Source organism: Lathyrus oleraceus, chromosome 6, assembly GCF_024323335.1.
Source record: "Lathyrus oleraceus cultivar Zhongwan6 chromosome 6, CAAS_Psat_ZW6_1.0, whole genome shotgun sequence".
Lineage (NCBI taxonomy): Eukaryota > Viridiplantae > Streptophyta > Magnoliopsida > Fabales > Fabaceae > Lathyrus > Lathyrus oleraceus.
In genome coordinates, this window is record NC_066584.1 from 443,099,811 (window position 1) to 443,122,905 (window position 23,095).

General features: G+C 35.1%; 3 protein-coding genes and 1 pseudogene across 6 annotated transcripts; 3 read left to right on the top strand and 1 right to left on the bottom strand.

The window, feature by feature from the left end:
• Positions 1 to 2,457: 2,457 nt before the first annotated feature.
• Positions 2,458 to 5,481, bottom strand: LOC127096154 (uncharacterized). Its single transcript, XM_051034761.1, has 7 exons — positions 5,112 to 5,481; positions 4,906 to 4,997; positions 4,648 to 4,800; positions 4,440 to 4,547; positions 4,143 to 4,313; positions 2,830 to 3,675; positions 2,458 to 2,742 (listed from the first exon to the last, which is right to left on the bottom strand). Exons 1-7 carry the CDS (start codon positions 5,479 to 5,481, stop codon positions 2,458 to 2,460), a joined length of 2,025 nt encoding a protein of 674 aa, XP_050890718.1.
• A 305-nt stretch (positions 5,482 to 5,786) lies between these two features.
• On the top strand, positions 5,787 to 8,942 carry LOC127096156 (perakine reductase). Its single transcript, XM_051034762.1, has 4 exons — positions 5,787 to 5,854; positions 7,559 to 7,655; positions 7,862 to 8,015; positions 8,369 to 8,942. Exons 1-4 carry the CDS (start codon positions 5,787 to 5,789, stop codon positions 8,539 to 8,541), a joined length of 492 nt encoding a protein of 163 aa, XP_050890719.1. The 3' UTR covers positions 8,542 to 8,942.
• Positions 8,943 to 9,138: 196 nt separating this feature from the next.
• LOC127098405 (early light-induced protein, chloroplastic-like) lies at positions 9,139 to 20,251 on the top strand. Of its 4 annotated transcripts, none has more exons than XM_051036994.1 (4): positions 9,139 to 9,437; positions 9,549 to 9,644; positions 9,765 to 10,056; positions 20,022 to 20,251. In XM_051036994.1, exons 1-4 carry the CDS (start codon positions 9,288 to 9,290, stop codon positions 20,072 to 20,074), a joined length of 591 nt encoding a protein of 196 aa, XP_050892951.1. In that variant the 5' UTR covers positions 9,139 to 9,287; the 3' UTR covers positions 20,075 to 20,251. The 4 variants fall into 4 exon arrangements, with proteins under 4 accessions (XP_050892951.1, XP_050892952.1, XP_050892954.1 ...); XM_051036995.1 differs by having other exon boundaries at positions 9,765 to 9,978; positions 19,944 to 20,251; XM_051036997.1 differs by lacking the exons at positions 9,549 to 9,644; positions 9,765 to 10,056 and adding an exon at positions 19,521 to 19,610 and having other exon boundaries at positions 9,149 to 9,437; positions 19,730 to 20,251.
• On the top strand, positions 15,215 to 18,989 carry LOC127098402 (perakine reductase-like; annotated as a pseudogene).
• Positions 20,252 to 23,095: the final 2,844 nt, after the last annotated feature.

The window sequence follows — 23,095 nt, forward strand, 5'->3', positions numbered from 1 at the left end:
ACATGTAACCGGTTAACAGAAACTAATTAACCAATTACACTTGATGCATTTTTGAAAAATACTTAAAGTTTCGTTATAGTAACCAGTTAACACCATTGTGTAATCGGTTACACCTGATGTGAAAATGAAAAATGCTTAAGAATGTGTCAATGCAAAAATACAAGTTATAAAAATGAGTTTTATGCATCAAGATGAAATGATTATGATAATTATGAGCACTATGGTAAAACTCTTGATTAAAATGTAACTTATACATTTAACGAAGTGATCAACCTTCAAAGTTCCAAGAATGTCTTGACAATTTTGCTTGAGATACAAGTCTTGATACCATATCTTGAGTCATAGAGCTTTTTCTCATCCTTTGATAGTGCATATGAACTAGAGATAGTAAACTCGTCTTCATCAAAACACAATGTTGGAGGAGTCTGACTTCACAAACCGAGCAGTTTTTACAAAATGACACCCAAACACATCAAATAATTTTTAATTTTTTGTGGTTTTCATTTTTTTTTATCGGTTTACGATTTTTATTTGGATCGGTTTGGATTTGAACACTCTCACTGATAGCCAGCAGAGATATGCATTTAGAGCAGATGGATGTGAAAATAACATTCTTTCATGGTAATCTAGAGGAGCAAATCTACATGGAGCAGACATAGGGTTTTAGTGATACTAGACATGATAGACTAATTTTCAAATTGAAAAGGTCTTTGTACGGCTTGAAGCATCCTCCAAGGAAATGGTACAAGCGCTTTGATTCATACACGCTCTAGATTAGCTATATAAGATGTGATTATAATTGTTGTATTTATGTGAGGAGCCTTGATGTTGGTTCTTTTATTTTCCCGTTACTTTATGTCGATGATATGTTGATTGTTGTCAACCATTTGCATGATGTAAGTCAGTTGAAGACCAAGTTGGGTAAGGAGTTTGATATGAAGGATGTAGGTGTTGCAAAGAAGATTCTTGGGATGAAAATTCACAGGGACAAATGAGCTAATAAATTATGGTTGTCTCAGAAAAGCTATATTGAAGGTGTTATGAGTAGATTTGACATGAGAAAAACAAAGCATGTGAGTACTCTATTGGCGAATCATTTAAAGCTCTATTTGGAACAATGCCCGAAGACAAACTTAGAGATTGAAGGTATGTTTAAGATTCCTTATGCATGTGCAGTTGTTTGTTTGATGAATGTTATGGTTTATACTAGTTCGAATTTGACACAAGCAGTTAGTCAAGTGTGCAAGTTCATGTCCAAGATATGGAAGTAACATTGAGAAGAAGTCAAGTGGATCCTAAGGTACTTGAAGGGTACAACAAATCATGGTATCATGTTCAACATGGAGCATGGTGTTCCATCAGTTGCGACATATGTGGATTCTAACTATGCATGTGATTTGTATGATAAAAGGTCTACAACAGATATGTATTTAGTCTTGCGGGAGGGGGACTATATGCTGGAAATCATCAGTTCAATCCATAGTAGTCATGTCTACAACTGAGATAAAAGTTGTAATATTTTATTCGTCAGCCTTAGGTTGGTTTATATAGTGAAGATACAATTATTACAATTGATTTTCTCTTTAATGGAGAATAAAGAAAAATAAAGATAGTATTAAAGATAATAAAACCGGAAATAATATATTTTCCAACATCCCCCCTCAAGTTGGTGCATAGATATTTATCATGCCCAACTTGTCTATCAAATACTTAAAAGTAGGCCTTGCCAAACTTTTGGTCAGGATATCCGCAATTTGTTGACTTGAAGTCACGAAGGGTAGACATATGATTCCCGCATCTAACTTCTCCTTTATGAAGTGTCGGTCAATCTTAATATGCTTGATTCTGTCATGTTGAACTGGATTATGAGCTATGCTAATAGCAGCTTTACTGTCAGAGTACAATTTCAATGGAAGCTCAATTTTCATCTTAAGTTCTTCTAGGACTCTAAGGATCCATAGTTCTTCACAAATACCTTGAGACATAGCTCTAAACTCGGCCTCTGCACTACTCCTTGCTATAACTCCTTGTTTCTTGCTCCTCCATGTCACAAGATTACCCCAAACATAGGTACAATATCCTGAGGTTGATCTTCTATCTATGACTGAACCTTCCCAATCGACATCGATGAAGATAGACACATTTTTTTTCACTAGTCTTCTTAAAAAATAATCCTTTTCCAGGATTTCCCTTCAAATATCTCAGTATCCTATAGATTTCCTCAAGATGTTCCTCAAAAGGAGAATGCACAAACTGACTCACTACACTAACTGAGAAAGCAATATCAGGCCGGGTGTGTGACAAATAAATCAGTTTCCAAACCAATCTCTGATATCTCCCAGTATCAACAGAAACATTACCTTATCCCCAAAGTTTAGCATTAGGATCCATAGGGGTATCTGCAGGACGACATCCACTCATTCTTATTTATTTCAACAAGTCTATAATGTATTTCAGCTATGAAACCACAGTACCATTTTTTGACCGAGCAACCTCCATATCTAGAAAATATCTCATGAATCCCAAGTCCTTGATTTCAAAGTCTATTGCAAATTTCTCTTTTACTCTTGTCATTTCCACTGTATTGTCTCTAGTAAGGAGAATATCATCAACATAAACAATTAAGACAACAACTTTTCCATCATGGGAGAATTTTGTGAACAAGGTGTGGTCAGCCTGTCCTTGGATGTATCCTTGTTTCTTCATGGACTGAGTGAATTTTTTAAACCAAGCTCTAGGAGACTAATTTAAACCATATAAAGAATTATTTAGTTTGCACACGTTTGATCCAAATTTGTTTTCAAAACCAGGAGGAATGTCCATATATACTTCTTCTTCTAGATCGCCATTAAGAAAGACATTCTTAACATCTAACTGATACAAAGGCCAATCCATGTTAGCAGCAAGAGACAAAAGAATTCTGACAGTGTTCATTTTTGCAACAGGAGCAAATGTCTCTGAGTAATCTATACCATAGGTCTGAGTAAAGCCTTTAGCCACCAAGCGGGCCTTGTACCTTTCAATTGACCCATCTGAATTATACTTCACAGTAAACACCCATTTGCATCCAACTGTCTTCTTGCCATCTGGTAGTGACGTAACACTCCAAGTTTTATTCTTTTCAAGAGCTTTCATCTCCTCAAGTACAACTTCCCTCCACTTTGGAATTTTTAGAGCAACCTGTACACTTTTTGGAATTTCTGCACTAGGCAATTTTGAAGTGAAGGCAGACATAGATGAAGACAAATTTGAATATGATATAAAATTGGACATGGGATGTTTAGTGCAAGATCTGACAGGTTTTCTAATGGCAACATGATCATCTATATCAGGATATAAAATACGACTCTCAGAAACAGAGATAGACTTACCTTTTATTTTGTTAGGAAATTGATCATTCCCCAGCTCAGATTCCTGGCAGTGTTGAGATGTGGACTTGTCCTTTCCTTTATGGTGATTTTTCACAAAAACCTTTCCTTTCCAAGTTCCGTTTCCTAATTCAAATTTGTTTTGTTGAAGTGACTCATTATTTTGTGGCATTTCAATTAGATCATCATTATCATTGTTTTCTACAAGAGAAAATGTAGGCTCAGATTCACAAGGTTCGTTACTCATGACAGGAGTAGGATCAGATAAAGAATCATGGCCATTTTCTATTGGTACAGGTGTAAAAATCTTAGAATTTTGTGATATTGGCAAATATAAGTTATTTAAAAAACTCATATCCTCAATTTGAAACGAGTCTTCGTTTGTCTCCCCCCCTTGAAGATGAGTGTCATCAAAAAAGATTTATTTTCAAAGAATGTAACATCCATAGTGACAAACATTTTCTTATTTTTTGGATCAAAATATTTATATCCTTTTTGGGTTGGGGAGTATCCAACAAAGACACATTTTATAGCACGTGGCTCAAGTTTTCCAACATTTTTATGTTCATGAACAAAGGCTGTGCAACCAAAGATTTTTAAAGTCAAATCAGTTAAAACATGAGTACTAGGAAAATATTCTTCGAAGACATTAATAGGAGTTTGAAAATTGAGAATTTTGGAGGGCATTCTGTTAATTAAATACGCAAATGTTAAAACTGCTTCGCCCCATAAATAATTTGGTACTTTATTTGAAAAAAGTAGATCTCTAGCAACCTCTAGTAAATGTCTATTTTTCCTTTCGGCCACTCCATTTTGTTGAGGAGTATTAGGACATAAACTTTGATGTACAATCCCATTTTTTAGGAAAAAATCACCCAAGATAGTGTTAAAATATTCTTTGCCATTATCACTTCTAAAGACTTGAATATTTGTTTGAAATTGATTCTGCACCATTAAAACAAAATTCTTTACAGCCTGACAACATCTGATTTCCCCTTTAACAAGTACACCCAACATACTCTTGTATGGTCATCTATAAATGTAATAAACCATTTTTGAGAGAGAGTGTACTTGTATGGTTAAGGCCTCAAACATCACTGTGTATAATAGAAAAAGGTTTTGATGGTTTATAAGGCTGTATTGAAAACTGGGAACGATGATGCTTTGAAAATTCACATACTTCACATTTAAACGAAGAAAAGTTCTTATTGTGAAATATCTTAGGAAACAAGTGTTTTAAGTAACGAAAACTAGGATGACCTAATCTTAAATGCCATACCATAATGTTGTCATATTTATTATTCAAAACAGAAAAAGACTCAAAGCAGGAACTTATTGTTTTTGAAGGTAGTTGTGATGCATATCCAATGTCAAGGTAGTAGAGTCCTTCATTCTCCTTAGCACTGCCAATCATCTTCCCTGAGCTCAAATCCTGAAAGACACAGTGAGATCGGAAAAAATTAGTTTGACAATTTATATCTTGGGCTAATTTACTGACGAATATTAAATTACAAGATAAATTTGGAACATGAAGGACATTTTTAAGAGTTAACATTGGAGACAACACAACTGACCCTTTACCTGCAATGGCTGAAAAAGAGTCATCTGCGACTTTTATTTTTTGATTACCTGCACATGGACCATATGAAGAGAACATAGTAGATTCACATGTCATGTGATCGGATGCTCCTGAATCTACTATCCAAGTATGACTGGGACTGACACTAAGAAATGCAGAATTACCTTTTGTTGCTATAGAGCAAGAAGGGGTTGGAGTCTCGAGGAGTTTGTATAGTCTGTCTAGTTGCTCCGTAGTGAGTGGAAACTGAGACGGAGGAGGTTGCTGCCCTTGATCAGAATTACTAACCTGAAATGCACAAGCACTTTTCTTCTTCCAGTTAGAAGGTTTGTCTTCGAGCTTCCAACAAGTTTCACGTGTATGCCATTCGCGCTTACAGTGATCACACCAAAGAACTTTGTCTGACATTCTTCCCTCGTCAAGGTTCCTAGTAGACAGAACTGAGCCTTCAGATTCAGATTGTGGTTGGTCGCCATGGTTGGATCTAGTGTAGGCCTGTGATGAGGAAGACCACCTGTTGTTGTTATTCGCCATAAGAGGCTAAGTGGGTATGTGAATCGGGTCGAACAAAAATATGTTGAGGAAAATTTTATAGTAACCCCTAACCCAACAAAAATAGGTTGAGGAAAGCTTTACGGTAACCCCTAACCCAGTGCTCTTGATACCATATTGGAAAAAAGAGATAAAAGCTGTAATATTATATTCGTCAGCCTGAGGCTGGTTTATATAGTGAAGATACAATTATTACAATTGATTTTCTCCTTAATGGAGAATAAAGAAAAATAAAGATAGTATTAAAGATAATAAAACCGGAAATAATATATTTTCCAACAGTAGTCATGTCTACCACTGAGGCAGAATATATGGCAGTAGCTAAAGCTGCCAAAAAAGCATTGTGGCCTACAAGGTTAGTGAAAGAGTTGGGTGTTGAGCAAGGTGGAGGTTAGTTGCATTGTGATAGTCAGAGTGTTATCCATTTGGCGAACAATCGGGTGTATCATGCTAGAGCCAAGCATATTGATGTGAGGTTCCACAAGATCAGGGAGTTGGTGGCGTCTAGACAGATATTACTTCAGAAAGCTCACACTTCAGATAATGCAGTTGATATGTTGACCAAGCCAGTCATCAATGACAAGTTCAAACACTATTTGGACTTGTTATATATTTCTCAGTGTTAAGTAGGAACTACACACCCCTAGTTGCTACGATATGACATTATGCAGTTAATCTTCATAAGAGCTTGACATTCGCCAAAGTAAAAATGTGTTGAGCTTGGCTCATAGGTATCTGACCTGGGCCACACCCATCATTACCCACTACTAGTTTTTGTCACCTTCCTCCGATGGATGCAAAAACTTAGTTACGAGATCATTATCAACACATTTTTTAGAGATTTCGTCGGCGGTGGAGAATCCAACTCTTTCTGCAAAATGTATGCTCAACAAGATCACGACGTTTGATCAGCCACTACGCGGAATTGCGTCAACTTTTAGATAGTTTCTCATGTTTATGACTTCATCAATTTGTTTTTATTCATTGATTTATCATGCGGCCTTAGAAGTTTTTTATTTTATAATAAAATGAGTTGTATTACTTAGAGTACAACACGTACTCTTCCCCATACAAAATGTAACCATACATCAATTGCTTTAACATACAAATATATCAAGCGGGATAATGATATCAAACATAAAAAGATACATGTTTATGGTTTTTTAACCCTATACTTTGCCAAAACCAAGCCACCAATTTGATATTGTTGATCAAATCCTCTAAGTTACACAGCTTGTCATTGAACAAGATATAATTCCTCATTCTCCAAATATTCCACACAACTGCCAGCCAACAACCACCACTATTCCTTTTTTTCATTCTTCCCTGCAACTGATTAGAAAACATATTGAAATGTTCTGTTATTGAGTTTTCATCCACAGTCTCCATTCCCAACCAATTGTAGATTGATCTTCTTACTGATAGTGCATTGAAATAGTAAGCGGAACAGATTTTCCTCCATATCAAAATACAATACACAAGTTCTATCATGAGCACTTTGTATGATATTCCTCCTTGCCAACTGATCTCAAGTAGGTAATCTGTCTAAAAATACTCTCCACCCAAACACTTTTATTTTTCAAGGAGTATTTGTTTTCCACATTCTTCTTATGGCTCCTACCTTCTCATCTTCCAATGATAGATCCAACTTATAACTCAAGCGAGGGCCTCAAGATGGTGGAACATGGTTCATGCCTCAAGATGGTTGATCAACGGTGCTGAGCGAAAGCCCAATTCTCCTTGGTCCTAGACTGAAGGGCACCGCATGAGGCTGGTTTTACAGAGCAGTGAAAGCCCAATTCTCGTTGGTCCTATACTGAAGGGCACCGCGTGAGGCTGGGTAATCACAAGGCTACAGGTAAACTTTGATCATGCTATTGCTGATACTTTGTAGAATAGATAGCTTTTACTATTCAAATTTTTTATAGTGCATTTGGTCGCAATTATACTCCAGTTGGTTTGATATATTTGCCAACTCTTTCATATATCCTTTTAACAAACTATCTGTAAAATATCCGAAATTCTTTTATTGTGACTAAGAATTATTGTGTACTTGCAGAGAACTAGGCACTGGAATAGTGGCATACAGCCCTCTTGGCCGTGGCGTTTTTGCTGGAAAGTCAGTTGTAGAGACCTTGCCTAGTCAGAGCTTGCTGGTATGCAACTAGCAACAAGTAATACAGTTTTATGTTTGCATGAACTTGGAAATTCTCTTATAATAGTGGTAAAAGTAATAGCGATGAGAGAAGGCTCGGACGATTTGCTGAATCACATCTCTGCCGAGGGAAAGTGTCATAAATATCACTTAGTTTTATCTCTGCAGTGATTTTCTACTGAAATTTTTTCTTGTTTTTTTTAACAGAATATGCATCCCAGGTTCACGGGAGAAAATTTGGAAAAGAACAAGTGTTTCTATGAAAGAATCAATGACTTGGGTTCAAAGCAGGCATGCACTCCTTCTCAATTAGCCTTAGCATGGCTTCTACATCAGGGAAATGACATAATCCCTATCCCTGGTACTGTCATTATTTGTATTTAGGAAGAATACTTGTGTTGCTTGTTCAACACATGTGATGATTTTTTTAGCTTTCTTTATTAAATTCTTGACATGTTCTGCCAATTTATTTTTCTGGGTTTTGCTTAGTTATCTTAAAAATCACCAAAAAGCATGATAGTATTAAAACCCTTTTCTTTGTAACTTGTTTGATATGTCCCCATTAAATATCTTTTCTTGGCATAATGTACATTTCTTCATTGACAATTTGATAGTACCTAAAGTCTTGTCTATAAAGATATGAATATTGTAAGCATGAGAATAAATTGATTCTATTGACCAAGTGCTTTATGATATATTTGTTTGATACCATAGGGACTACTAAATTGAAAAACTTTGAAAACAACATTGAATCTCTGAATGTGAAGCTTACAGAAGAACAGTTGAGGGAAATTTCTGATGCAGTCCCTGTTGAGGAAATTGGTGGTAAACGAGACTATGGTAGTTTATCGCAATATATGTGGAAGTTTTCAACTACACCACACTAAAGTAATTGCATAGAGAGAAGTGCACAATCCTGTAATAAACAAGGGTTTGTCTTCCACCAGTATCCTTATATCTTCACAAGATAATGACTATAAAAGTGAATGGGAAATAAACATTTCTTTTTTTAATGCAATTTATTTATATAACTATAAGTTACATGGAAGAATTGTCCTTTCGATCTGCCTCCCTGTGCATCCATGCCATGTCCTTGCTAATGTGATTTGGAAACAAAGCATCTTGGCTAGAGCAAAATATTCTTAAAATTGAAGAGTTTTAGGTTCTTGGTTAACTAAAGATCATTCAAGACCACCAATTATCTAATGTAATCTATAGAGCAATAAAATAAGAATATGCCAGAGTAATAATAAGCAGTAAAAACAACAGTCAACAGTTGAGGTCCTGAAAGTTCCAAGTCTACAACCCCTCTTCTAACCTCAAATTGTGAGTGTATCACCTTCTGGTTCTAACTTGAGCCACGTTTGATGCTTTTACCATGTGTGTGGACAAATGAAGCCACGTGAATGAATTACCTTTTATGAGCTTTTTGCACACTACGTGGAACTTAAATATCCCTCACAATATGCTTTCCATTCTATTCTATATAAACAACCTTCTTCAATGCTTTACCTACCAAACCTTTACCATCTAAGGTGTTAGAGTTTACAAAGCCATTCTCATCCTTACAAAAGATTTGATCCATCTCTTTGGTTCTTGAGTTTTGCATTGCAACATTAAGGAACTATTATCAATGGCTGTTTCATCTTGTCAATCGATCATGTCAAGCTCTATGACCAACATTTCTACCAGATCTAGGGTGAACCAGTTTACCAACATCCCTTCTGTCTACATTCCAACCTTGAGAAGGAATGTCAGCCTCAAAGTTAGATCTATGGCTGAGGTAATTATGCTTTTTTCAAACATATTATAACCTGTAGTATTTGCTTATGTATATGTAATATGTTTATGATTTAAGAATGATTAGTTGCTAATTACTTATTACACTATTCAGGGAGAGCAGAAAGAGCAACCTAAGGTGCCTGTAGACCCAACTATACCAATTGCATCAACACCAACACCACAACCAGCCTATACTCGTCCATCAAAGGTGACCATAGTAACATATAATTGCTATTGTTTTTTCTGTTACCTTATTAATATGAAGCATAAATTTTGGTCTGTATTAAAATGACTTTTTTAACATATATAAATGATGATGAAATGGCAGATGAGCACAAAGATTTCAGATTTGATGGCATTTAGTGGGCCAGCGCCTGAAAGGATCAATGGAAGATTGGCTATGATTGGTTTTGTAGCAGCAATGGGGGTGGAGATAGCAAAAGGGCAGGGTTTGTCAGAACAATTATCTGGTGGTGGAGTTGCATGGTTCTTGGGGACAAGTGTGTTATTGTCACTTGCTTCATTGATTCCATTTTCTCAAGGTGTTAGTGTGGAGTCTAAATCTAAGAGTATTATGTCCTCTGATGCAGAGCTTTGGAATGGAAGAATTGCAATGTTAGGTTTAGTTGCTTTGGCTTTCACAGAATTTGTTAAGGGTACATCTCTTGTGTAATAGATTTCTTCAGGGACACATAAAAGGTCTATAAAATTTGTGGTTATTAGAAGCCAATCTAGGAATTATTTATGTATATTCTTATGTAGTAACTCCTTTCAGGTACTTGTTATTGCCATGTACTACAAGAGAAAGTGTAATTCAACTTTCTTTGTACTTGAAAGAGCTTCTCTAATTTCTGCATGTTAGAAAAATAAAATTTTGATATATTAAAGTTGTCATTACAATGCTGAGATAATGTTATTTAAATTATGAGAAAAATAAATCTAATAAGATTTGATTAATAAATCTTAGACTAATATTATATAGTACTATTTATATTTATTATCTGCAACATTCTCCTTCAAGTTGGTGAATCACCTAATCGAAGGTTGCAAGCAAGTTGAATGATTGTAGGGTCTAGTTATCACTTCTTTATAACCGGGTGTCCTTTGATGAAATGTTGGTCAGTTTTGATATTTTTTTCTTCATGCAAAGCAAGATTATGTGCAATGGTCAATTGAAAATTTTACCCCATCAATTATATCCATACCTCTACAATAGATTTTTTTGACCAAAGTGCTTTCATATAAATATAGTATATTTTTGAAAAATTTAGAATTTACTTCATTTCCGCTTCAAGACTTCCGGAACAGTCTTTTTACCATTGAAAACCGGAACACTAAGAGTAAGTCTTTCAGCTCACAAATAACATACCGGAACACTTTCCAGAAGACTTCTGGTTCGTTGCAGATTTGAGGCGTTGAACCGAAACTCTTTAATAAAGACTTCTAGTTTTGAAGAGTGGTTACCGGAACTCTTCGTAAAAGACTTCCGGTTTTCATTCAATTACCGGAACTCTTCGTAAAAGACTTCCGATTTTCATTCCATTACCGAAACTCTTCGTAAAAGACTTTCGATTTTCATTCAATTAGTCGGAAGTTTTTTGAAAAGTGTTCCAGAAGTGAAACTGAATTTTCAACACACCGGAACTCTTTTTAGAAGTGTTTCGATGCGTTTTTTTTTATAATTTATTTTTTATAGTGGTTCGAAGACGAGGTGCCGACGGTAGGATTCCAGACCGTAGTTTAGGACGGGGCACATCTACATCTGCAGCAAAGTCAACTGGCTATCCAGGAGGGTCGTACGATACGTCTCTTTTGGTAAAGTACGAACATCATGTTGCTCGTCATTTATGGTTTGGGGAGATAAATAAACGACGTATATTTGAAATTGAATAATATTTGAATATTTTATATTGTATTTTATAATATGTGTTTTAATTGTTTTCAGGAAAGAGGTCCGAAGAAAGAGTTGAAGGTTGTTGGACACAGACTTAAGCTGACATCGAGGGTTCCACTAGCTCTTCCACAACATATGGAGAGTTGGGTTTCTAGGTTTGGGTTATCTTCACTTCAAAGAACTAGTTTGAATAAGATAGACACAAATCTGGTATCCGCATTTGTGGAAAGATGACATCTAGAGACATCTTCATTTCACATGTTGTTTAGTGAGATGAGCATTACTTTGGATGACGTCTCTTGTATGCTTCACTTGCCCATCAGGGTGTTCTGGAGTACTCAAGATGTCACTGAAGAGGTTGTTGTTGAACTTGTTGTTGACTACTTAGAAGTTGCTTCTAGTAGGGCATATGCGACTAGAGCATATTTGTTGATATTGGTGGGTTCCACAATTTTTGTCGACAAGACCTTTACACTTGTCGAGGCAAGATATTTCTTACTGTTTACGGACTTAGATATATGTTCGGGATACAATTGGGAAGCAACTGCATTGGTTACCCTATACAGATACCTTGGAGATGCGTATATGTTCAGTTGCAATCAGCTCAGTGGATATCCTACTCTCCTACATGTGTTGTATTCATTTTATAAAGTATGTTAATTTAATTTATTATGTTTTTATATTGTAACAGTGTTGGATTCACGAGTACTTTCCAACGGTTGGAAAAAGAGGAGAGAATTGGAAACCAGCTGATAATTATGGTCTTCCTCGAGCAATGAGATAGTCATATAGGCAAGGAGTTCTGAAGGTGGATGACTTGCGACCTATTTTGGACGAGCTAACACCTGCCGACGTCATATGACGTCCATTTGAGGATCATAGAGAATGCCGTCAGTTTGATGAGTTATGTCTGTACAAGGGGTGTTTGAAGTGCTGTGACACAGTTGTTCCATACTTGCCTAACAAATGTATACGTCAGTTCAGCTACAAGCAGTATGTTTCATCCCCACCTCCTGATTGCATGATGGCTAATGATATTGATGTTGATCGGATTGGTTACCATCAGAGCGTTCTTGATGTGATTCGTCCAACAATATTGGCCACCACTTCATCTGATATAGAAGATGGATACTTGGAGTGGTATTATTGTGTTTCTCATCCTCGTTTGGTCCCGCCCCATCGTGATGAACCAAGAGAGGTGTCAGTTCCTGTTTATGAAGAAGGACCCTCTAATCCTAATTGGGCTCGTGTTTCTACATTGATTCATTGTTATCTGAGACAAGTTAATGTCGAAGAGGAAGATCCGCAGTTTGCTGATTTATTTGAAACTTTGCATATTTCTCGTTCACATTGATTTATGTATTAACTTTTAGAATTGAATGTATTAAAACTGACATAATATAATATTCATGTTTTGATTACATATTCATGCTAATATAGACGTAAGTAATTGTCAATGTTTTAGACGTCCTGCAAATTCTAACATCCAAAACGTTGTTGCTGCACAACAAAACTTCTTCCAATCTAATGTGATTGGTGGCAACGAAAACCTCTCTTTCATGTTTCCCTGATAACAATAATTAAAACATATATTTAATAAAGTGAATAAGTAAAATAATTAAAACAGTAAGTCATATAAAATAAAATACGTACATGAACCCAATGATTTTGGTTAACAAAACCAATGCAATAAATGTAGACATTTGGTGAATGTGAACTTGTCATAGGAAAAAAGTCATGCACGTATTGCCTAAAAAGAAAAGTACAACATTATAGCGATTTGCTATCAAGTAACCCATATCTGGTAGAGTCAACCATTTTTGTGGTGACTGTGAACCAAAGGATTCTATCATCAAAGATTCTCTCACTTCTGTCAACCGATTACAAAATAACTTGTCATACAAAGTTGATCTTTCCCTGTCTATTATTTCCAACTCTAAATCTCGGCGAGCTATTGACCAACCATCCTCACCATATCCATGCAATGATGCAATGACTTTAAATCCACAATTAGCATCTGATACAACATTAACTACATCTTCAATGTATGACCTAATATGATTAGGAAATTGAAGAGTGAAGTGTTTCTTTGATTGTGGTTGATTCTTGAATAATTTTAACTTCTTCTAAGTCTATGATAATTGAGATTGTCTTTGTGAAGATTGTGGTTGATTCTTTGTGAAGATTGAGATTGCCTTCTAAGTCTTATTCACTTCTCCTTTGGTTTTTAATTTCTCGGGTAGTGGACACAATGAAGTCATTGTGGGGTATGCAAGTTCACAAACCCTACTTTTTAATGCCCTTTTCCCAACAACATCTAATGACCTAAACCGTTTCCAAAATTCATCTCTTGCGCAAGTTATATTCACCTCTAATCCATCATCTGCACCTACCTCTAACTCAACTTCCATAGTTAGTTTCCTCCAATGAACATGAGCATCATCTATTGGTATCGCTATACCACCTAGTGCGTATCTTCCTAACTCACAAGCAAAAGGTAACCCATAAGATGTTCTAAGAGTACAACCACATATTTGCCTGTTAGTTCCAACGTAATCAACTCTCAATAACTCTTCAGCAATACGTCTCAAAGAAGCTCGAGATATTGAACCACGCAAATTACCATAAAATGGACTTATGTGCGCGTGCTCTAATGTTGCCCAGTTGTAACCTCAAGTTGTTATTCATGGTTTCCCAACATTTGACCATGTCACCTATACTTTTTCTTTAACACACTGAGGTAGTTTTAAGGATGTTATGATTGTGAACTTTGCTGTTTGTTGATGGTGAACATGATGTTCTGTTTTGCGTTAAAGCTTTTATTTGTTACAGATGGTTTTCCTTTATTGATTGAACCGTACTGAATGAATAATAGAGAGCTTTGTAGGGAAAAAGAAAAATACATTTGCCTTTTTTCATTACATTAGCAATAATCCGTGCAAAAATTTGGCATGTCTTCTTATGTTTTAAATAGGTTGTATTTATCCCTGTTTAATTGGGAGTTGGGACTTGATTTCATCTTGATTTCTGTACCCACTTTTTATTATTTCACTTATTGTTTGTAGTTTATTCTAAATTCCAATTGATCGATGAGCACCTTAGTGAGTTTTTTAGTAAGTAGTGTTCTGCATGGATAGATTAAAAAAACCTAAACATGTATGTTTCTTAACCAGTTAACCCTATATGCAGATTAGATTTTAAAACCAAACCACATTATTCATTTTGCATTACATATCATTTGGTTGCAACGACGGCGAAGGCTTTAGTCTCTTTGATTACACCTATTTATAAACTTAGACATACTTAAAGTTGCAATTTAAATGAATGTTCAAACCTCTTCTGTTTCTACATCCATATACAATAATGTCATAAATCAATTTGCTTTTAATGATATGTAGACCAAATGTTGTCACTTGTTCAGCAAATATATTCAGTCTTTTTGGCATATATGGTAAATAATTTGTCCTGCTACTTCACAGAAGTATAGTTGCTATTGCCATACAAGCTTTGTGGATAAAGAATCCTTCAGATATACTTATAATAAGACTTTGTTGGAATCTCTTACCCATGCGTTAAGTGTATGTTGATGGTTCTTAAAATATATAGCTTTTACTATTACAATTTGAGTTTTATTTTCATGCAACAAACAATGAATTCACTTCAGATTCAGAGGAAATATGGTCATGATTATGTCATTTCATTGATATACAAACATCAAATTGCAACAGATAACTGAGGAAAATTTTCATAAGGTCAAGTAGTTAGTTAATTTGCACAGAAAATTCTCATCTTCTTGATTATACAACTTAAATGAACGGTGGAGTCTCTTATTGATTCGTCCCACATTTGGCAATTTTATGAAAGAAATAACGCTTTATAACAGTCTGATGCAGTTGTCAGCTCGCCGAGTTGGATAGCTCCAACTGGTAACTCAAGCGAGGGCATCAAGGTGGTGGAACATGGTTCATGCTTCATTGGTCTGGGCCTGAATCTGCAAATGTAGGTCTGTCCGCTCCAAGTTGGGAGTTGATCAACGAGGCCTGAGCGAAAGCCCAATTCTCTTTGGTCCTAGACTGAAGGGCACTGCGTGAGGCTGGCTTCACAGAGCAGCGACTACTCTTGGCTTTCAACAGTGGAGGGATCACAAGCCACTGTACTTCTAGTCCAAACTGACCAGATCGCGTGATAATGGATTCAACAGTGGTGCTCCCGTTTTTCACATGCATGAGATGAGATGTGTATGGGCATGATCGAAATTGTGGTTGGTAAAAAGGTAACAATTTTCCAACAACAGTTTCTGTCCAAACCAAAACAGGGTTGAAGAATGGAGGAGAAGAGTGAGATGGAAGTCCCAAGAGTCGAACTGGGTAATCAAGGCTTACAGGTAAACTTTCATCATGCTACTGCTGATACTTTGTAGAATAGATAGCTTTTACTATTAAAATTTGGGTTTTGTTGAATGGCTTTGCCTATTTGGACAGAAACATGATAATGAAATCATGATTGGTAAGGTAACATAGTATCCAATAACTAATTATCTTTTTTACTGCAAGTCTGAGTGTTAAGAAAGGAAAACTAATGTGTTGTTGCAATGTAGTATAATTGTACCTTCTCAAAGGATATGCACACTCTTTATGACTAGTGGAAAAATAAAAATATTGATTTCTATTGTTAAAAACAAACTTATGGGTGGCTCTTTTCTTCTGTCACAAGGCATTAAAAGAACTTCCCCAGAAAGAGTGCAATTGGCTACTAAGTTTGGCGTTACTATATCTGAGTGGGATGGTTTTTGGGGTAAAAGGCACGCCTGAATATGTGAGGGAGTGCTGTGAAGCTAGTCTCAAGCGGCTTGATGTCAATTATATAGACTTATATTATCAATACCGAGTTGACACTTCAGTTCCAATTGAGGATACAGTAAGTTTTGAATGATTTTCCTCTTCTCTTGTTTATGCAATCCAATCATTCTCAACACTTAAAAATTCTAGGTGATTAAATGCTTTAACATTGATCTCTTTGTAAAAGATGGAGGAGCTCAAGCAATTGGTTAATGAAGGGAAGATAAGGTATTTTGGGTTGTCAGAGGCTAATGCTGACACTATCAAGAGAGCACACGCAGTACATCCTATTACGGCTTTACAAATGGAGTATTCCTTATGGTCTACTGACATTGAAGAAAATAATTCCACTCTGTAGGTATACAAATTGAAATATTCTCTTTTCGTAGTGCATTTGGGTGCAATTATACTCCAGTTGGTTTGATATTTTTGCAAACTCTTTCAGATATGCTTTAACATAGAATGTGTAAAATATCTAAAATTGTGACCAGGAGTTATTCTCTACTTGCAGAGAACTAGGCATTGGAATAGTGGCATACAGCCCTTTGGCCGTGGCTTTTTTTGCAGGAAAGTCACTAGTATAGACCTTGCCTAGTCAGAGCTTGCTGGTATGCAGCTAGCCACGAGCAATACAATTTTATGTTTGCATGAATTTGGAAATTTTCCTGATAATAATGGTCAAAATAACATCTATGAAAGAAGACTCAAACAATTTGTTGAATCACATCTCTGCTGAGGGAAAATGTCATAAATATAGCAGTTTTATCGCTGGAGTGATTTTTTACTGAAATATTTTCTTGTTTCTTTAAGAGATTAAGGGTCCGTTTGAAAAGGTTTTAGAAAACAGTTTTATGATTTTTTTAAATTGAAAAACAAAAAACTTGTTTGATACATTTGTTTCTCAAAACTATTTCTAAAAACACTTTCAAAATTCAGTGTTTTAAAATCTAAAAAACTGAAACTATCAAAATATATTTTGATTTTCAATTTTCAGTTTTATTTTTTAATTTTCAAACGAGGTAAGCTGGAAAAAAAATACGGTTTCATTAATCGGATTATAGTATTTACTTGCAATATTTTTTAATTGTAATATTTCACTCTCAATCTATTGTTAATCCTTATATAATTAATGAAAATTAAAATTCCCACTCTCAATTATTCTCTCTAATTAATCCTCATTAAGTGAATAATATATTTTTATACCTTAAATGAATTGTGTATATATATTCAAACCAACACTCAAATATAATTTTTATACATTAAGTGAATTGTATATTTTATCATTAATTATTAAAAATATTTTAATAAACTTAAATGTATATTAGCTTAATTTTAATATTTTCAAAAAATATATCACAATTATTTTTATTTAGTAAAATAGATTTTTAAAATATAGATTATCAAACAAGCTATATTGTCCTATTTTAAAAAAACAGTTTTTACAAATTATACTATCAAACATATTTTTTCACTTTTTAATTTTTAAAACAGTTTTCAAAAATTGAATAACCAAATGAATTCTTTTTATTTTATTTTCTCAAAAACAAATTTACAAAATAAATTTGTAAAACAGATTTTAAAAATTAAAATTGAGAAGAGATCCAAAGAGATCCTAAACATCTCAGGTACACGAGAAAATTTGGAAAAGAGCAAGTGTTTCTACGAAAGAATCAATGACTTGGGCTCAAAGCATGCACGCACTCCTTCTCAATTAGCCTTAGCATGGCTTCTACATCAGGGAAATGACATAATCCCTATCCCTGGTACTGCCATTATTTATATTTAGGAAGAATACTTGTGTTGTGTGTTCAAAATATGTGATGATTTTTTTAGCTTTCTTTATTAAGTTCTTGACATGTTCTGCCAATTTATTTTTCTGGATTTTGCTTAGTTATCTTAAAAATTACCATTCAATGAAGAAAGAAAAAGCGTGATGATATTAAAACCCTTTTCTTTGCAACTTCTTTCATATCTCTATTCAATATCTTTTTTTGGCATAATGTGCATCTTCATTGACAATTTGATAGTACCTAAAGTCTTGTCTATAAAGTATATAAATATTGTAAGCATGAGAATAAATTGATTCTATTGACCAAGTGCTTTATGATATATTTGTTTGATACCGCAGGGACTACTAAATTGAAGAACTTTGAAAACAACATTGGATCTCTGAATGTGAAGCTTACAGAAGAACAGTTAAGGGAAGTTTCTGATGCAGTCGCTGTTGAGGAAATTGCTGGTAAATGAGACTACGGTAGTTTATCGCAATATATGTGGAAGTTTTCAACTACTCCGCCAAAGTAATTGCATTGAGGGAACTGTGCAATTTAGTAGTAATAAACATTGGTTTGTATTCCACCAGTAGTATCCTTATATCTCAACAAAATAATCGCTCCAGAAGATAATGGCTGTAAAGTGAATGGGAAATAAATATTTCTTTTGTTAATGCTATTTATTTATATAAGTAAATGAGAATAAGTATAGTTAATTGCATGCCATCATAGTTGTAAGAAACATTCAGTAAACTCTACATGATTTCCCAGCTAATGTAATTTGGAAAGAAAGCATCTTGGCTAGAGCAAAAATATTGTCTGAAAACTGAAGACTTTTAGGTTCTTGGTTAATTAAGGATCATTCAGAACTACCAATTGTCTTATACAATATATCGAGCAATAGAGTATTCTAGACTATACCAAAGTAATACTACTAATAAATAGTAAAAACAACATTTGAGGTCCCGAATGTTCCAAGTTTACAACCCCTCTCTTTTAACCTCAAAATTGCGAGTGCAGCACTTTGTGGTTGTAACTGGAGCCACGTCTGTTGCTTTTAGCATGTGTGGACAAATGAAGCCACATGAATGAATTGCCTTTTATGAGCTTTTTGCCCACTACGTGGAACTTAAATATCCCTCACAATCTGCTTTCCATTCTATTCTATATAAACAACCTTCTTCAATGCTATACCTACCAAACCTTTACCATCTAAGGTGTTAGAGTTTACAAAGCCATTCTCATCCTTAGAAAATACATTGTTCTATCTCTTTGTTCTTGAGTTTTGCATTGCAACATTAAGGAACTTTTTATTATCAATGGCTGTTTCATCTTGTCAATCTATCATGTCAAGTTCTATGACCAACATTTCTAGCAGGTCTAGAGTTAACCAGTTTACCAACATCCCTTTTGTCTACATTCCAAGCCTCAGGAGGAATGTTAGCCTCAAAGTTCGATCTATGGCTGAGGTAATTATGCTTTTTCCAAACATATTTTAACCTGTAGTATTTGCTTATGTATATGTAATATGTTTGTTATTTAAGAATGATTAGTTGCTAATTACTTATTACACTGTTCAGGGAGAGCAGAAAGAGCAACCTAAGGTGCCTGTTGACCCAACTACACCAATTACACCAACACCACAACCAGCCTATACTCGTCCACCAAAGGTGACCATAGTAACACATAGTTGCTATTGTTTTTTCTGTTAGCGTATTAATGTGAAGCATAAATTTGGTCTGTATTAAAATGACTTTTTTAACATATATAAATTATGATGAAATGGCAGATGAGCACAAAGTTTTCAGATTTGATGGCATTTAGTGGGCCAGCACCTGAAAGGATCAATGGAAGATTGGCTATGATTGGTTTTGTAGCAGCAATGGGGGTGGAGATAGCAAAAGGGCAGGGTTTGTCTGAACAATTATCTGGTGGTGGAGTTTCATGGTTCTTGGGGACAAGTGTGTTGTTGTCACTTGCTTCATTGATTCCATTTTTTCAAGGGGTTAGTGTTGAGTCTAAATCTAAGAGTATTATGTCCTCAGATGCAGAGCTTTGGAATGGAAGAATTGCAATGTTAGGTTTAGTTGCTTTAGCTTTCACAGAATTTGTTAAGGGTACATCCCTTGTGTAATAGAGTTCTTCAGGGACACAGTTACAGTCTAAAGGATGGATTTGTGGTTAGAAGCCAATATAGGAAGAATTGATTCTTTATATTCTTATGATGTTACTCCTTTGAACTTCTTCATATTCCCATGTTACAAGAGAGAGTGTAATTCAACTTTCTTTATACTCAAAAGAGCTTCTCTAATTTCTGCATGTTAGAAAAATAAATTTTGATATATTTAAAATTGTCATTACAATGCTAAGATAAGGTTATTTAAATTATGAGGAAAAAAAATCTATTAGCATTTGATTAATAAATCTTAGATTAATATTATATAATACTAGTACTATTTACATTTATTATTTGCAACCATGGTTGTTGAATTGAATAATTGAAAATAAAATTGATTACAATAAATAGTGAAATCTTTTATTTTAAAAAACTTGAGTAATGCAGAAGTTTTTGGATTGAGCCAATTGTTTTATTCATGCCACTCCCACAGTAGTATATCGGATAGAGGTGCTCTAAGCCTCCTAGACTATTGTTTTGGGATATTCTCACTGAAGCCCAATGAGCCATTATTCTGAAAGAGAGAACCTAATTGACAAATGACTTACGGAAGTCTTTCTTGAAGGAGGAAATTGATTGTTGCCAAATCTCATGATTGACAAAGTTTTTTCAAGAAGTGTACAATCCTTCGCAAGAGGTGCTAGTCATAAAATTCCCTAGGAAGAATGTGAGTTGTCATTTGATGAAGGATAGGTTGAAGAAGATGCGGAAATTTACCGGATGTTTTGATATCATGGACGTTGACAATGATTTATTTACGGTCAAGTGTGAATTGCTCGTAGATAGGGAGAAATTTGTGTTAGAAGGCCCGTGGATGTTGTTTGACAATTATTTGACAGTGACTCGATGAACTCTTGACTTTGCATCTCTTATCGCAAAGATGGATAAGACTTTAGTTTGGATTCGATTTCCAGAGCTTAACTTATTATATTATGATGAAAGTGTTGTTCTTAGTTTGACATTTGTTGTGCGTACCTATGTTAAGGTAGATACTAACATCTGGAATGTAGAAAAAGGGAAGATTTATGAGAATTCACGTGGAGATTGATCTGGCCTTGTCGTTTGTCAGAAAGGTTAATGTTAAAGGCCATTGATACAATATACACTATGAAGGTCTTCACATTATTTGCTCAAGTTGTGATTGTTATGGACATAACACATGTGATTGCGGAAATACATCAATTAACCTGATGTAACCGGCCATTCTTACGGTGGCGCAACCAAGAGGTCCACCAGAATATGATGTTGTCCATGAGCATAGACTAAAGGAATTGCATCAGAAAATGGGCAATGATAGTGCCGAAATTGTAGCAAAAGAATATAGAGAAACAAATGCAATTCATGATGATTGGCTTGTGGTGTAGAGGAAAAAAATGCAACAAAATAATCAGTTATTGTCAATGGAAATCTTTATTCAATTATGCGCCTAAAGATCAGGGGAGTTCTAAAATCAAGGAAATTTATGTTTCATTAAAAGGAATAAGCCTCGACAGTAAAACTGGTGGACCTAATCAACTTGACACGATTTCCAAGAAATGACAATTTGATAAGAGTAGGCCCACCCAAATGCGTGTCATACGTCACGAAGATGAGACCCACAATCCCATCTCGATAGGCATATGGAAATAATCAATGCGTTATGGATGGGGGTGCTACTCAAGAAAAGGAAGTTGTTCGTGAAACTCCCATTGAATAGAAGTCGACTAGATAAGTTATCACGTGTCCGAGACTTGCTTTGTCACCTTTATTAACCAGACTAGTTATGTTAGGTTTCAAAGAAGTCATTGTACTCTCCTGGAGTATTTGGGGAGCCTATAATAATAAGGCTAAAAGACACATGATGAATGTGATTATAAAACACTTTCCAAAGTTTTAATCATTATGGAAACATGCAGTGGTTTTCATAAGACCAAATCCTATAGGATAGAGCTGGATATGCGAGTGTTAACTACGTGGATGCCGATGGTCAATCTGGGAGAATTTGGGTGTTAAAGCAGAATAATAGTAACATTATAATTGCAGTGCATGATGTCTTTATGAATACAACTACTATCAAGATATCATTGAGAACTTCCTCTTAATATGTAATTGGAATTTATGCTAGTTCCGTGTACACTTATCGTCTTGATCCGTGGCTCCACCTTATTGACCGAAGGAACACTATTGTTGGTCCTTGGATGTTGAGTGGATACTTTAACGACATCATTCATCTGAGTGAATAAAAAGGCGGTAATGTTAATCATTATATAACAACTACTTTGTGGAATGTCATTGATAAATGTAATTTAGTTGAAGTAGACATGATTGGTGAGAAATTCACGTGGAATATGCCTTATACTGCTAATCGAATGGTCTATCGCAAGCTGGATATGGCCCTGGTTGACGTTGCTTGGAGCATGACCTTTCTGATGTGTATGTTGATGTGTTGTGTAAATTTCATTTGGATTACAACCTCATTCTCTTTAGGTGTGGCCTTCCCATCCAAGACTACGAGCCATGTTCTTTTAGGTTTGAGGCAACTTGGATCACTCACCCATAATACTCCAACATAGTCCAAACTTGGGGGAAATCCTCATATGGCATTGTAACTTGTCTCCAAAATGTGAAACACAATTCTATCATTTTTAATAAGGAAATGTTTGGCAATATTAGTAAACAGAAGCATAACATTGAGAAGAGACTCAAGGGTATCCAACACTCTCTAGAGAGAATAGATTCGACAAGACTAGTTTATCTCCAACATGGGCTTCAATAGGAGTATGATGATATCCTTGTGAATTTAAATCCATTTCTCTAGTGCTAATGAATTTGGAAGAACTGAAGCAAGAGAATGAAGTTGTTAGGTCTCGTTTGGACAAACAAGATGACATGTTTAAGGAACAAGCTCAAACCAACACCAAAATTAAAGGACTGCTTCAAGTGATAATGTCAAGGTTGTCACCCCCAACCCAAAACTAAAACCTTTTTTTATGTTACTTT

What these genes read in the sequence shown, in the direction of transcription:
- LOC127096154 (XM_051034761.1), bottom strand. Translation starts at nt 5,481, where the DNA reads ATGGCGAATAACAACAACAGGTGGTCTTCCTCATCACAGGCCTACACT. An exon ending in TTGCTCTATAGCAACAAAAG is followed by an intron (nt 4,998 to 5,111) that starts GTAATTCTGCAT and finishes GTCCATGTGCAG; the next exon opens with GTAATCAAAAAATAAAAGTC. An exon ending in CAATGTTAACTCTTAAAAAT is followed by an intron (nt 4,801 to 4,905) that starts GTCCTTCATGTT and finishes TGTGTCTTTCAG; the next exon opens with GATTTGAGCTCAGGGAAGAT.
- LOC127096156 (XM_051034762.1), top strand. Translation starts at nt 5,787, where the DNA reads ATGTCTACCACTGAGGCAGAATATATGGCAGTAGCTAAAGCTGCCAAA. An exon ending in TGCCTAGTCAGAGCTTGCTG is followed by an intron (nt 7,656 to 7,861) that starts GTATGCAACTAG and finishes TTTTTTTAACAG; the next exon opens with AATATGCATCCCAGGTTCAC. An exon ending in TGACATAATCCCTATCCCTG is followed by an intron (nt 8,016 to 8,368) that starts GTACTGTCATTA and finishes TTGATACCATAG; the next exon opens with GGACTACTAAATTGAAAAAC.
- LOC127098405 (XM_051036994.1), top strand. Translation starts at nt 9,288, where the DNA reads ATGGCTGTTTCATCTTGTCAATCGATCATGTCAAGCTCTATGACCAAC. An exon ending in CCTATACTCGTCCATCAAAG is followed by an intron (nt 9,645 to 9,764) that starts GTGACCATAGTA and finishes ATGAAATGGCAG; the next exon opens with ATGAGCACAAAGATTTCAGA. An exon ending in TGGAAGAATTGCAATGTTAG is followed by an intron (nt 10,057 to 20,021) that starts GTTTAGTTGCTT and finishes TTGCAATGTTAG; the next exon opens with GTTTAGTTGCTTTAGCTTTC.